This window comes from Agaricus bisporus (genome assembly GCF_000300575.1).
Source record: "Agaricus bisporus var. bisporus H97 unplaced genomic scaffold AGABI2scaffold_13, whole genome shotgun sequence".
In the NCBI taxonomy this organism is placed as follows: domain Eukaryota; kingdom Fungi; phylum Basidiomycota; class Agaricomycetes; order Agaricales; family Agaricaceae; genus Agaricus; species Agaricus bisporus.
The window spans coordinates 551,993-564,767 of record NW_006267348.1 but is presented as its reverse complement, the minus strand read 5'-3'; the positions used below and the strand labels follow the sequence as shown (position 1 = coordinate 564,767).

General features: G+C 45.2%; 6 protein-coding genes across 6 annotated transcripts; 1 reads left to right on the top strand and 5 right to left on the bottom strand.

Moving 5' to 3' along the window:
• Nucleotides 1-15: 15 nt before the first annotated feature.
• On the bottom strand, nt 16-1,232 carry AGABI2DRAFT_188421 (hypothetical protein; the record flags this gene model as incomplete). Its single annotated transcript, XM_006456433.1, has 3 exons — nt 16-876; nt 933-1,042; nt 1,099-1,232. 3 exons carry the CDS (start codon nt 1,230-1,232, stop codon nt 200-202), a joined length of 921 nt encoding a protein of 306 aa, XP_006456496.1. The 3' UTR covers nt 16-199.
• A 1,678-nt stretch (nt 1,233-2,910) lies between these two features.
• On the bottom strand, nt 2,911-4,568 carry AGABI2DRAFT_188420 (hypothetical protein; the record flags this gene model as incomplete). The annotated part of the gene is made up of 3 exons (XM_006456432.1): nt 4,521-4,568; nt 4,361-4,460; nt 2,911-4,308 (listed from the first exon to the last, which is right to left on the bottom strand). Exon 3 carries the CDS (start codon nt 4,285-4,287, stop codon nt 2,911-2,913), a length of 1,377 nt encoding a protein of 458 aa, XP_006456495.1. The 5' UTR covers nt 4,288-4,308; nt 4,361-4,460; nt 4,521-4,568.
• Nucleotides 4,569-4,695: 127 nt separating this feature from the next.
• On the top strand, nt 4,696-5,586 carry AGABI2DRAFT_181101 (hypothetical protein; the record flags this gene model as incomplete). Its single annotated transcript, XM_006456431.1, has 2 exons — nt 4,696-4,943; nt 4,997-5,586. Coding segments are annotated over 2 exons (793 nt in total), but the record flags the coding sequence as incomplete, so codon positions are not given.
• A 1,368-nt stretch (nt 5,587-6,954) lies between these two features.
• On the bottom strand, nt 6,955-7,484 carry AGABI2DRAFT_139229 (hypothetical protein; the record flags this gene model as incomplete). Its single annotated transcript, XM_006456430.1, has 5 exons — nt 7,381-7,484; nt 7,307-7,316; nt 7,230-7,249; nt 7,042-7,178; nt 6,955-6,987 (listed from the first exon to the last, which is right to left on the bottom strand). Coding segments are annotated over exons 1-4 (227 nt in total), but the record flags the coding sequence as incomplete, so codon positions are not given.
• Nucleotides 7,485-8,719: 1,235 nt separating this feature from the next.
• Nucleotides 8,720-9,665, bottom strand: AGABI2DRAFT_195591 (hypothetical protein). Its single transcript, XM_006456429.1, has 2 exons — nt 9,575-9,665; nt 8,720-9,525 (listed from the first exon to the last, which is right to left on the bottom strand). The coding sequence occupies exons 1-2, from the start codon at nt 9,643-9,645 to the stop codon at nt 8,862-8,864; spliced, it is 735 nt and encodes a 244-aa protein (XP_006456492.1). The 5' UTR covers nt 9,646-9,665; the 3' UTR covers nt 8,720-8,861.
• Nucleotides 9,666-11,147: 1,482 nt separating this feature from the next.
• Nucleotides 11,148-12,123, bottom strand: AGABI2DRAFT_195590 (hypothetical protein). The gene is made up of 3 exons (XM_006456428.1): nt 12,023-12,123; nt 11,244-11,977; nt 11,148-11,217 (listed from the first exon to the last, which is right to left on the bottom strand). The coding sequence occupies exons 1-2, from the start codon at nt 12,091-12,093 to the stop codon at nt 11,302-11,304; spliced, it is 747 nt and encodes a 248-aa protein (XP_006456491.1). The 5' UTR covers nt 12,094-12,123; the 3' UTR covers nt 11,148-11,217; nt 11,244-11,301.
• Between the last annotated feature and the right edge of the window lie 652 nt (nt 12,124-12,775).

Here is a 12,775-nt window from a genome sequence, read left to right as displayed (position 1 = left end):
TCTTGATACTGAGGTTAATATAATATAGTCTTGTTCTCTTGTACGCGTTGTTGGCATATTATATCCTCCCCATTGAGGGAACAGGATATATAATATAACTAAGGTGGAAAGGGGAATGGAACTTGACCCTATGCTAGCAAACGTATTTTTTTCGCACAAATACATTTGTAGGAAGCAATTGGTCGAGTATGGCTCACTGTCACAGTTGGGGCTTTTGCGCAACAATCAACCAATACTCGTAGAACGTCGCCGGTGTGGTTTCACAAAGCTCTGCCAACTCATCAACGGCAGCCTCACACTCCTCTCCAGTTTCCACCATTCCAAATCCCCCTTCCCGAATTATTGGCTCTTTAAGGCTGCGCAAAAATTGCGAAATGATATTCATTCCCCCAATACCAATCTCGCCTCCCCACGAACCTAGAGGTAATCCCCTTTTCTCGACCACCTTCACATTTACAAACCCCGCATTTATAAGCCAACGCTCAAGAACGCTGACAGCGTCGATAACAATTTGTCTCTTGAAGCATAAATCGTTTTTCATTTTGAACGCCTTGTGCTTCTGTATGGCCTCGGATGGGGATTGCAGAATCCAATGCGGTTCGATAAGTTGAATCCATCCGCCTGGAACTAAAACACGATGAATTTCCGACAAAGCAGCATCCCATTGTTCAGCATTAAGTCCAGCACACATGAGACGTTGGTTAATGAGGGAAAATTTGTTGGTCCAGTCGTTTGGTAGGGACGTGATTGAAGCTGTGAGGAAAGTGGCGTTGGGTGGCAAGGATGGTGCCTTGGGAAATATACGTGACGAGATATCTATTCCATGGAGATTGATGGTTGCTGGAACGTCCTTTGAACAGGAAAGGACCCAGTGTCCTGTTGATTCAATTTAAGTAGTGTATGTATTGCTCGAGCGGAAAAAAGAATCATACCTGAACCCGTCCCGCTATCAAGGATGGAATCACCGTCGTTCAAAACCACAGGAGTCAAGATTGTCTTATCATCGAACAGTTTGATAATTGTTTGACTTTGGAAAGCCAACCTGCCGTAAAATAGGTTTTCAACCCTGGCATTCAGACAGACTGGTCAAAATCTTACCGTTCTCGTTCCTCTTCGTCAGATGGCAAGACGTACTTGAAATCCGAGAACTCTTGAGAAATGAAAAATCGTTGAGTGGCATCACTCCCTGTAGTTAATCCAAGGTTAACATTTTCGGCGAGCAAAGGATCCATGAGATGAACAGTCTCTGCGGGGCTTGGCGATATATATTTGCTGTGTTTTTCGGATGCTTTTATATAAATATCGAGTGTCGCGTTGGTACACATTTGACAATCTCTTAGCCTATAGCCAACGTCAACTCTCAGGCTGGCCATGCGGACCGAGCGTACAAAAACCGGATCTTCCAGATCACCACCATACCAAGATTCTTCTTAATACAAGTGCCGGAGGCTGAAACTCGCATACGCCACATCTTTTTTTTAGCCATTACTGCGCCTTAGAATCGCCTTCTATTCGCGTCCCGCGGATCTTAGTTCCACTTTACTTAGCTTTAATCAAAAATCAAATCACCTACTGTAGTGTCTCCTTGCATGACGGATCCGATAACCAACATGAAAGACCTTAGGAAATGATAGAGGATTCTATAAATTCAATGAAAGCTTCTACTAGTTCAACATATGCATCCCATCTGGTAATGAGTATGAATGAAGCCTAGAACTTCAATGCTAGCACGATAAGCGACGAAAATGAAATCCCCACGCGGCAAGTCAAAGGTAAAATAAATTTGCCAGGAAGGTGATTAAAAAAAGTGCAAAGAAAGGAGAAGTTGAAGATGATATTCCTTTCAAAGAAAAATGAGAGTCAGTTTCAGTCTCGGTTGAAACTGGAGAAAAATCCGAAAGAATTGAAGAGTGTGACGGCATCATATAGATGCCACATGTCCATGAGCAGGCGATGTCTCATTCGTGAACAGGTCATGAACCTTCAGGTACAGGTCATGAACGGGTCGTGAACCGTTCAAGAGGTCACAAATTTCGGGGACCGGTCATGACCGGTTCATGACCGGTTCCCGAAATTTGTCATCAAAGGATTATTAGCGTAAACAGCTACAAATACAAACGAGCCTGTAGGATAGTATCTCACTGGTGTAAAAGAGTCTACTCAGTCTATTCGTCAAGTGGAATATCATCTGCATCCATTTCAGAGTCTGGATCATTTTCCGCTTCCAAATTCAACAGATTATGGAGTTCGACCTGCTCCAGATAAGCCTGGTTAACACTCTCACCGAACAAATCTTTCCATGATTTTGAACTTCAAATTCACTGCACCTAGATAGACCGCGTTAATATTTGCATTAATCAGTGGAACACCGCGCTCGTTCCTCGCGCGGCGTGATTTCTCGGTCGTGCGTCCGTGTGTCCGTGTGTCCCAATTCCTGCTTAGTAATACGAACACGACGAACACGTCTAAATTAACTCTTTACTATTACTACTACCACTATTCTTCCTCTCCTACGGTGTTAGTATACTAGACATGACTCGAAATTATTCTGCTTTTTTACGGAGCATACTATCCGCTTGGACAAAATGGTAAAAAAGAAGATAAATTGAAGTCTAGTCGATGTATGAAACACCGTAGGAGAGGAAGAATAGTGGTAGTAGTAATAGTAAAGAGTTACCTCTCACTCGGAACAATACAACCCTATCCGGCCACAACGAGATCAACATTCTTTGAAAGACAAAATTTTTTGTATATATGTATATATACTATTTCCAAATGTTTACAATGAAACTATATCTAAAAACTACTAAAATAATCAAGAACAGATTCTCTCCCAACCAACTAGTAAGTAGGCTGTAGCAATATCCCTACCTCACCCCCATCTCAAACGCCTCCCTAGTCACCTCCTTCCTACCTCGAATTCGCAACACCAAACGACGGCGTAACAGGACTCCATCCATCCTCCGGTCCCCTCTCCTCTCCCCTAATCAAACTCACAATACTAGCCGTATGTCTATGCCCATTCCCATTCTTCTTCCCTCCTCTATTATCATTTTCTCTTTCCGCCGAACGCTGACTTTTATCCAAAAGCGGTTTCGCCGACTGCGGTGTCATAACCGGAACACCCCCAGGCGAACGAAACGTAATATCCACCTCCTCCTCATCCTCACTCGTCTCACTCAACTCAAATTCATCCGCATCATGAATCACCCTTCTCCTCCTCCTCGGATCTTCTAAATCATATCTCTCATATTTAGATGACGAAGAGGATGGTACATTGCCATGTCTCAATGCATTGGCAAGTCCACCTGGAGGTGCAGTCGCACCAGGACCTTTCAATTCATTAGGCAAGAAGAGATAGAAAAACGCTGTAGCAAGGCATGCACCACCAACTACATCAATAAGATAATGATGTGTGAGATACATGGTTGCCCAATATAAAATGCCAGCGTACGCCCATATGTAGGGTGCAATTTGCGGAAAGAAGTGGGATAGGAAGAGTGCTTCCATGGTTGCGCATGCGGCGTGCAGAGAAGGGAAAGCACCAAACACGACAGGTGAATTTGAAAATGTGACTGTGTATCCATGAGAATGGAATAAAGCGTCGATGCGACCCAAGCCTCCAGGAGATCCTTTCATACTGTAATTGGCGGGTGTAAGACCGTGGATGAGTTCGTACCAAGGCGCAGAACATGGGAAGATGATTTGAAAAATGACGCCGGTGAGGTTGAGGTAACCAAAAGCTTTACCCCAGAAGTGCAAGACTTCTTTAGGACGGAAAAGCCAGAGGAAGATGGCTACGACAAAGGGGAAAACGAAATGCCCGACACCGTAGGGGAACCAAGCGATGATATCAAGTACGGGATGTGTCCATCGAGTGAGAATATCAGAGATATTGGCACCGTAGAGGACGTATTCGAGTGTAGGAAGCAAAGCAACAGAAATTCCTGGTCTCCAAGACTGCGGAACAAATCGCGCTGAATAAAATGAAAGAAGATAGTTGAATACAGGAGTGGCAGGAACGAAGAATTGAGATGTGAATGGGATGAGAAGAGCGACTATCCAAAGGATGGGAATAAGAAGTTTGATGGGGAATCCGGGGTGTTGCATTAGGGTGAACCAAAGAGTGGCGAGGAGGGCATGGAAGATGAACATGCAATCGGAGAGAGTGAAGGTATGGGCTCTCAGTTTGCGAAGGGTAAGGACGGGTGAGAGGGATTTGTCGAGACGGCCGACTGCAGCTATAAGCGCAGCACCGAGTGTGTTGACCGTTGCTCGTATACGCATGGCTCTAGATATTCGCCGCTCCTTTCCAACAATGTCAGGCAAATAATAAGCGACAAACAATGGCAGCGCGCACCTCGTAAAGTTGATTTGTAGATGGTTGAGATCAAGGCTAGTGGATTGCACGGGTATCTGAGAGCTCGTCGTGGCGTAGCTGGCAAGGACGAGTGGGGGAACTGAGTGGCACACACAGGTCAGTATTTCCCTCTCGAATAACAAATGATACTGACACTTACAGGGAGGACGACGGTGGTATGCAGGGAGAGATGTCGACAATTGCCAGCCCAGAGTTCACTTACTGCGTTCCCCGCAAAAAACATTCCCACCATATCACGTGCTTCCACCACACAGCCTGCCCACTCTGATGTCACCATTCAAAGTTTATTGATCGCTTAATACCCCAGGTTTAACCATGAAACTCTCAACCGCCTTTGGTATCTTTCCCGACCTCTGGTGGGGTCTCCGCATCGCCTTCTGGCCTACTTGCTTCGCCATATGGCAATCTCCCGGTCTTCTCCTCCAACCTCAAAGACTCTCGCAGACATTTTTCACTCCCATCTGGGATGTCCTAGGCGCAGTCGCAGATCAAGCTTGTAGACCTGTCAAAGAAAAACTCATCACTCCCTATGCATACGGCACAGTTCTTGACCTCGGCGCTGGTAAGTACTATACATGTTTTTTTCGCACTTGAGGGTGATTTGTCTATTTTAAGGCTTCGGACATACGATGAAGTATCTTGACCGTCAAAAGATAACCAAATACGTCGCTCTAGAACCTAATATCAAAATGCACGACCGGATTCGCGCCATCGGTGCACAAGAAGGATACAAAGAATCCGATGGCTCACTTCTCATCCTTCCATACGGCGTCCAAGATTCATCCGCCATCCTCTCCGCTCTCGATAACACCCCATTCGACACTATAATATCCATCCTAACCCTCTGTTCCATACCCTCACCTCAACAATCGATAACAAACCTCATACGTGATACCCTTAAACCAGGGGGTTTGTTCTTGTATTACGAACATGTCCTCAGTCCGAAGCAGGATGTTGCGTTTTGGCAAAGACTGTGGACACCGCTTTGGGCTTTTATGTTTGATGGGTGTAGACTTGACCGACCAAGTCATTTGTATATAGATGAAATTGGGAATGATGCTGGGGAAAGTATTTGGAAGGAAAGCAACGTTTGGGGGAAGGAAGGCGAGCCAGAAGAACATCTCCATTGGCACCGTATTGGTCGTTATATCAAAGCTTGATTCTCTCTTGCAAACTGGTAGATGATGGCCTATGTTGAAAAAATTCATTTTCCATCGTGTCGCATGTCAACTTGTCGGTAGGCATGGCGAACATGTTAATCCGCGTGCTCTTTGACTGAAGTTCACCCGACGAAAGATGACCCACTCATAAATTCATTACCTTGACTGCGATCGTTACACCTCCCCATTCGCAAAACACACCCCTCGACTAAAACCGATTTGTTACAAATACTGTACTCGAACTATCTGTTAGATAAATTTATTCTTGACTTTGATCATACTTCCTGGCCAGAGGACACGCATGTTGAACACCTGACAAGCCGTTTTTTACCGAGGGTCGATTATTGTGCTTTGGCTTCGACGATGAGCCACCTCGCGAATATGAAGCATAACCCGGGAGGCAAGAATTGACCTCACAACACGTCCCATACTGGGTTCAAATATGAGAAAAAAATGAGTTGACAACAAGTTTGGACAGTTACTCACAAAATAAATAGGTAAGGATTGGACTTGATTTTTTGGATATCAGCCAAAATAAACTGCTTAGCGACGATATCGAAGAGTGAAGATAATCGAGACATACTATGCTGACTGCCACCTGTGAGGCGATAGAAAATACTGGGAACATAAGTACGAACAATTGACAATTGTGCGGCAGTGATGATTCACCTAGGATATAGATATAAAAAAGTACACCTTTCGACCTGTCAGCCACTTGTATGGGACTGGGACATTCGTCAAATCCTTACCTTCACCATATAGCACTTGGAACAAATCCGACCGAATTCTTGCGTCGCTTCTCCATGCACCTACAGTTATAGCATCGTCAGAATTTGCATTAGATATGATATACAATATGGTTTACTAACCAAATGTTACCAAGCCAATCAAGATGACCATAGCTATGAATATTCGTTGGTAAGGCTCGGATTGAAATCCCCACCATTGAACAACTTGATTTAATTACCTCCATCATATATTGTCAAGAATACCACGAATATCCACCCATTCGACCAATTCAATGGTAGCGCCTCCGAGGCAGGGAGACATCCATCGATGACCAGACCAATAAAAACTAAATTCGATTAGCAAGACGTAGGTACTGGCGAGTTGATGGGCCAAGCCTTACGAAATTGTACACGATTCAATATTGACAAATTATAAATGAGGTTGTAGAGGAGCGTCCCAAAGCCGAAAATGCCGATGGGAGCCCAAAAGATTTTTCTTTTCCCGCAGATTACATATGTTCGCATTGCAAATATAACTTGCGAGAAGTGTTAGAGAGATGAAATTTGATGGTGGAGAACCTACACTCCGCAAAGTAAATTCCAAGTACATACAGGACTAATACCACCAGTGAGACTCAAGGCTTTCAATGAGATGACACAAACGTACCCCATTCCGCTTTCAAGAGGCCCGGACAATGAGTAGCGCGAGTTGTGGTTTGGACTTGGGTCTTGTGAGAAAAAGAAATCATCCAAAAAGCATCATTATAGAGAGAGCTCACAAATCAATAAGAGTAATAATTCTATAAAGGTAGTATACCGGTTGACGATATACATCACCTTCATTAAACTCCACTTCGACTGCCAGATGAATGTGACCTCAAGGTCAAGAACAAGGAGAGAATCATAGACCTGAAGAAGATTCAATATGTACTCAGTTCAGGTACAAAGCCATGGTCATACAAGAAGGGAGCCGGCAGCAACTGCGAAGTATAGATTAGCGGCAGGATTTGGAAATAAAGGAAGTTGAAGAATCTCACAGTCAACGTACTGCCATGAGGCAAGAACCTGAGTTCAGTCGAGAATCACCTTAGGAAATTGGAAAGCAACATACACGCCGCAACACTGATAATCGAAAAGCCCTGAGAATTACATCCACAAGAGAGTCCGGGTCCATAATCAAATGGTGATTTCGTCGTGAGCCGGATAGTCGCTGGCCAACCAACATTAAAGGTTGGGGATTGAGGATCTAGGGCTGTAGGGCCCGAGATCCCCAAGTGGTGAGATCGAAGCTGGAACGCAGTCGGGTCACCCCCAAACGGAGGGCACCGACACAGCCGACGCGTTCCGGGGAGAGCTCACCCCCAAAAAGGAGGGGCCAGGAGTGTAGGTACTTACATGTCGTGGGCAAACGCGTATTGCCCTCGTAGTAGAGACAGGACGGGCATAGGTTGCCCATAAGAGCCCAATAGAGGGGGAAGTGGGCGTAGTCCTAAGCCCTCGAAGATCTTGATGGGCGTAGTTCTAAGCCCTCGAAATGATAATGGGCGTAGGTATAAGCCCTCAGGAAGATATCCTGAATAAAATAAAAATAGTGGTGCGGCACTGCGTACGACCGCACCAGTAGAGGTAGTAGTAGTAGAATAAGTTATAAATCGTGATGTGACAGTTATATATAGATGTCGCTCACACACACGGACATCACTCCGAAAACTCAGACCGCGCTCATTCCTCGCGCGTTCTTCCACGAAGTGGGTTAATAGAGGTTTCAACTTGTCGCGTGTAGTGAAGTTCATATTTAAGACTTCTGGGCGTGGCTGCCTGAGAAACCATCAAACTTGCTGTTACTTTTGGATATCTCCCATCTTTGATCGTGCTTTGAAGTCTGCGCGGTTGCTCATAATAGACGTCAACTAACAGGCCCGCCAGCCCAACGGGGGGTCTGTCAAAGTTCAGATCTATGATAGAAACTACACTCTCGGGTTTCATCCGACCAGCGTCTCAACGATTTTTCCTACCCCGAATCAATCATGCCCGCCGTATGTGGCACTGAGAAGCGATGAGACCGTCCATCCGAAGGTAGTTGATATTGGGTCAGTTGGTCAGATGGAGGGTCACCAAAGTTCTCAAGTCTGCCGCAAATCAAATCTATGAGAGAAAGAGGATGTTCGAGTTTCATCTGGCCAGCATGCTGTCCAAAAGCCATTTCTTCGGATCCATCAACATCACGATCATGATGAACGCAACAGCACGAATTTTGGAGGTGGATATGAATTGCCATGTCCTCAATTCGTGCTCATCAGTTGATTCTATCGACTCCAATGATGTGCATGATACGCAAAAATCATCAACACATCTCTTCCAGAATTTCCTTTGCTCCGCACTGCTCCACAAGGTGACAAAGGTTGCGAGATAATCATCGTGATTTTGAAGGGCTCAAGATGCGAGAATTACAAGCGATAGGTTCAAGTGATGTATGCTGAACGCCAAACGGAGAACAAGAAATATAAAACAAGAGTAATCCAATAATTTCCAACCCAGGAGAATACATATCGGAGTCAAAACGCAGTTTTCTCTTTCCGTTCCGAATACATGTTATTTTGCATACTGCTCCAAACTCTTCCTAAATTCAGCCCACCTCCCATTGTTCCACGTCATCAAATCTTTGAACTCCTTGCTATCCTTTCCAATGCAAACTTCCGTCGCATAAATCATCCCACCGACCGCAAAGTCCGCAAAAGTAATAGTATCTCCCATGAAAAACGGTCCCTTGCTCTGACTCAACCACCCATAAAGCGTGTTATATGCCGCCTCGACATTTTTCCAAGCCTCCACCCGATCCTGGCCTTTCGGCTCAAGGTCCGCCAGAGGCTTTCCAAACCTTACAGCACGAGTACGGTTGAAATACTCTGCACTCTCAGGGTTCAAAAGCCCAGGGACCTTTGGAAGTAAGAACGGGAAAAATGGACCAAGAAGTTCACTGAACCGCGCATAGAATGCTGCTTGAAGAGCTTCGGTACCCGGTGGGAATAACTTCGGGGTATCCGGATAGGTTTTATCAAGGTATTGCGCGATTTGGTACGAATCGGCTACACCTGTGTTGGTTGAGCTGTCGAAAATGGAAGGGGAGGAGTACAGTGGGCGTCCATCGGCCCATGTCGAACTAGCGGGAATGCCGACTTTCTTGAACTCGGGCTCTAGCTCGAGATACTCGAGGTTGACTATGTTATATGGGAGTTTTTTGTAGTTCAAAGAAAACCTGATTGGCATCGTTAGAATTGATAATGGCATCACTACTCGCATCATACCTCGTCTTGAATGGATTTGGGGACCACGTCGTTTGCGGGCTTTTCTTTGTTAGATCGTAGAAGGTAATCATGCTGGGTAGATATCGAGGGGAGACCTAGCATCGTTGGGGTACTGATTCGCTCATTTATACATGATAATCTTTTCCCACCGACCATTCAGATGACCATCGATCTTGCTACGCGAAGGTTCCTTTCTTTATAATACGAACTTATAATAGGAATCGATGGCCACGGGCAAGATAGTGGTGGCAACGTCTTACATGTGCCCCAGTTGTGGAAACGTACTCCACCCTATCAGTTATTATGATCCGGATACCAACTTCAAACCTTCTTGTTTACCCCAACCACTGGCACCCCATTGCAGCATCTTGATTCCACCGTTCCATTTAAAGAAACAAGTATAATTAACCCTATTGACATTGACAAGTACGTTATTCGTTCCTAATTATGCATGCTCGCATATTCTCATATGCCGGGATATCTCTATCCTTTAACCAACCACCAACCACGAATCCGCACGGCCCTACTGTAAAATACTGCCAGTCACTTTACCCGACCATCTATCATCGACCGTCTTCCAAGCGTCGACCCTTTTCTCTTCTAGTTCCTCCCAAGGCATGCTAAAAAATTACTTCATGGCTTGGATTCAGAACTGGAGGAGTTTAAAGATTAAATGGAAGCGACGAGTTCATTATGAGATTGCCTATTCAGAGTGGATGAGTACATACCACTAAGGAAGATCATCTGTCGTGCTTTTATTCAATGGCGAACCGCATGACACAAAGGAACCACATGCTTTCAACACTGCAATTCGTGCTAGAGATCCGCTCAAAAGAAGGATAAATTACGGTATCCGGACTTCCGAGCTTCAGAGTACAGGGAGCTAAAAATAAACACAATGGTGAAAATCTGATAAGACTCGCCGATTGCGTTGAATCTTGATCATGATCATGAACTGTTGATTTCACCCCACATCTGTCCCCAGTTTGAGGTGGGCCTGATCGGAATTCAATAAGAGGAATCTGTCGATATTTAGTAAAAGGGGTAGTAGCAGTGCTCCGAAGAGCCAACGCCTTATGCGCTCTTTTTTAGTCGCCATCGATCCCAAGTTGGAGATTGTTGATTCTCCAACATTGTTTGCTGATTTCTATGATGTTGAGGAAGAGTACGAAAATCTGGTTTCAGCATTGATGATGCGACGTGCAAGTTGATAATAATAAGTCTGTTAATTTCTTTCTCTGGAAGCTGGACCTTCTGACAACTCTTAATTTCGTACATTCTCCGAGGATACGTTCTAGCTTTTGACCCTTGCGTGGCTTACTTTAATGTGATCAAGCGTTTCATCTTCTCGGGAGCACCGAAAAACCTTGTTACGTAGAATTTCGAAACCATATCCCGACGCGGTGCAGCTGGATGTGGAGCATATTATTATTGACAGCTCGTTTAACTTGGCGCGAGGTGTCAGGCGGCGTGCCTTACGGAGGTCACTAGGCACTTCCAAGCCGACCGCGTAAGATTCCGGACGCTGGTCAGACATCTTACGCTAGCGTATGGATGATCCCCAAGACATGTCCGATACGGAAGGTAGTAACGCTTCATATCCCTGTTCGCTTGAATCTCTCATCTTTGAACTACAGCAAGAGAAAATAGCAAGAGAAAATTGCTTGAGGCAAAAGAGAAGCAAGTCATGTCTCCGCTGCAATCGAGAAACCTTATATTACCTAGTTTTAATTATCGGTGTTCGCATACGGTTCCAAACTCTCCTTGAACGCAGCCCACCGCCCATCATTCCACTTTGAAATATCCTTCCATTCCTCACTACTTTCTCCGAAAACCAATTCTAACGCGTATAGCACGCCACCGACTACGAAATCCGCAAAAGTAACGGTTTCCCCCATAAAGTACGGTCCTGAAGATTGTTTCAACCACCCATGAAAGGTATCAAATGCGGCTTGGACTTTTTTCCACGCCTCTACGCGTTCCTCTCCTTTTGGTTCAAAGTCTGCCAAAGGCATTCCGAGTAGTTCACTTCGGGAACGAATGAAATGTTCTTTAGCCGGTGAGTTTAGGCACTCGGGGACTTTGGGACTAATGAGTGGATGTAGTAGGTACATGACTTGGGAAAACCGAGCGTAAAATGCCGCTTGCAGGGCTTCCGTACCAGGAGGAAACACCTTGGGAGTGTCTGGGTATGCCTTATCGAGATACTCGGCAATTGCGTATGATTCGGTCATAGGTGTGTTGTTGTTCGAGTGATCGATGATGGAGGGACAAGTGTAGGGTGGCCAAGGCTGCCCAGCTGCCCCGCTAGGAGGAATGCCCAGCTTTTTAAATTCATTCTCTATGTCGGAAAACTCGAGGTAGACGGTCTTGTATGGAAGCTTCTTATAGTTGAGGACAAATCTGATAACGATAAGTATAATGTTATAATATAATAGTATAACGCACCTCGTCTTCCATGTATTTGGGGATGCTGTCTTAATGGGATCCTTTACCGCGATATCGTAGAAGGTAATCATGCTCAAGATGATATAGCTCGGACAGTACGAAGTCGATGTCTAGCAAATATGTGGTCTCAGTTGCATTGTCAAATTTAAACTCCCTGCTTCGATCTTCCAGAATCCAGATAGCGGCCAAGATTATTAAGCCGATCGCCAAGGAATGACGCACTGTGCTTCGTTTCCCAACGGTTGACATTCGTGTGATATTAGAGAGTTCCGTGCCGGAAAACAGGTGGGGTGAATCGTTTCACGAAAGATAACGAAGTCGGGGAACGGCCTTTAGTCGAGGAACAGCCTTTAGAAAGTAGGTGATATATGGCAATGGCTTGGCGTATTAGTAAACTGAGGGTTACTCTGAGCCTCGAAAAATTGGGTGGCCGTCTTTAGAGCAGAACTGCTTGGGCGCTCTTGGCGGGTCAGAGCTAAGAAAGTCTGAGATTAACATTGGCATGTGGGTAATGGGATTTCTCTCTTTTTCTGTTTCGACGTACCGTGTTTCCTATACCAATAAGGACTCATCTTGTGATCGTTGAAAGCGACCTGACAATTATTTCGTCTATCCACTGTTGGTCGCATGGCGGGTCACGTCTGGCTGTTTTCCTTGGATCCATCATTGGTTTTCGTACGCAGCTGTACCGATGGCGCCTTCGGAGATTCTTGGCTACGCTTGCTCGGAGTGTGGTTACTACGTATACAGATC

What these genes read in the sequence shown, in the direction of transcription:
- AGABI2DRAFT_195591 (XM_006456429.1), bottom strand. Translation starts at nt 9,645, where the DNA reads ATGATTACCTTCTACGATCTAACAAAGAAAAGCCCGCAAACGACGTGG. An exon ending in CCAAATCCATTCAAGACGAG is followed by an intron (nt 9,526 to 9,574) that starts GTATGATGCGAG and finishes GATGCCAATCAG; the next exon opens with GTTTTCTTTGAACTACAAAA.
- AGABI2DRAFT_195590 (XM_006456428.1), bottom strand. Translation starts at nt 12,093, where the DNA reads ATGATTACCTTCTACGATATCGCGGTAAAGGATCCCATTAAGACAGCA. An exon ending in CCAAATACATGGAAGACGAG is followed by an intron (nt 11,978 to 12,022) that starts GTGCGTTATACT and finishes TATCGTTATCAG; the next exon opens with ATTTGTCCTCAACTATAAGA.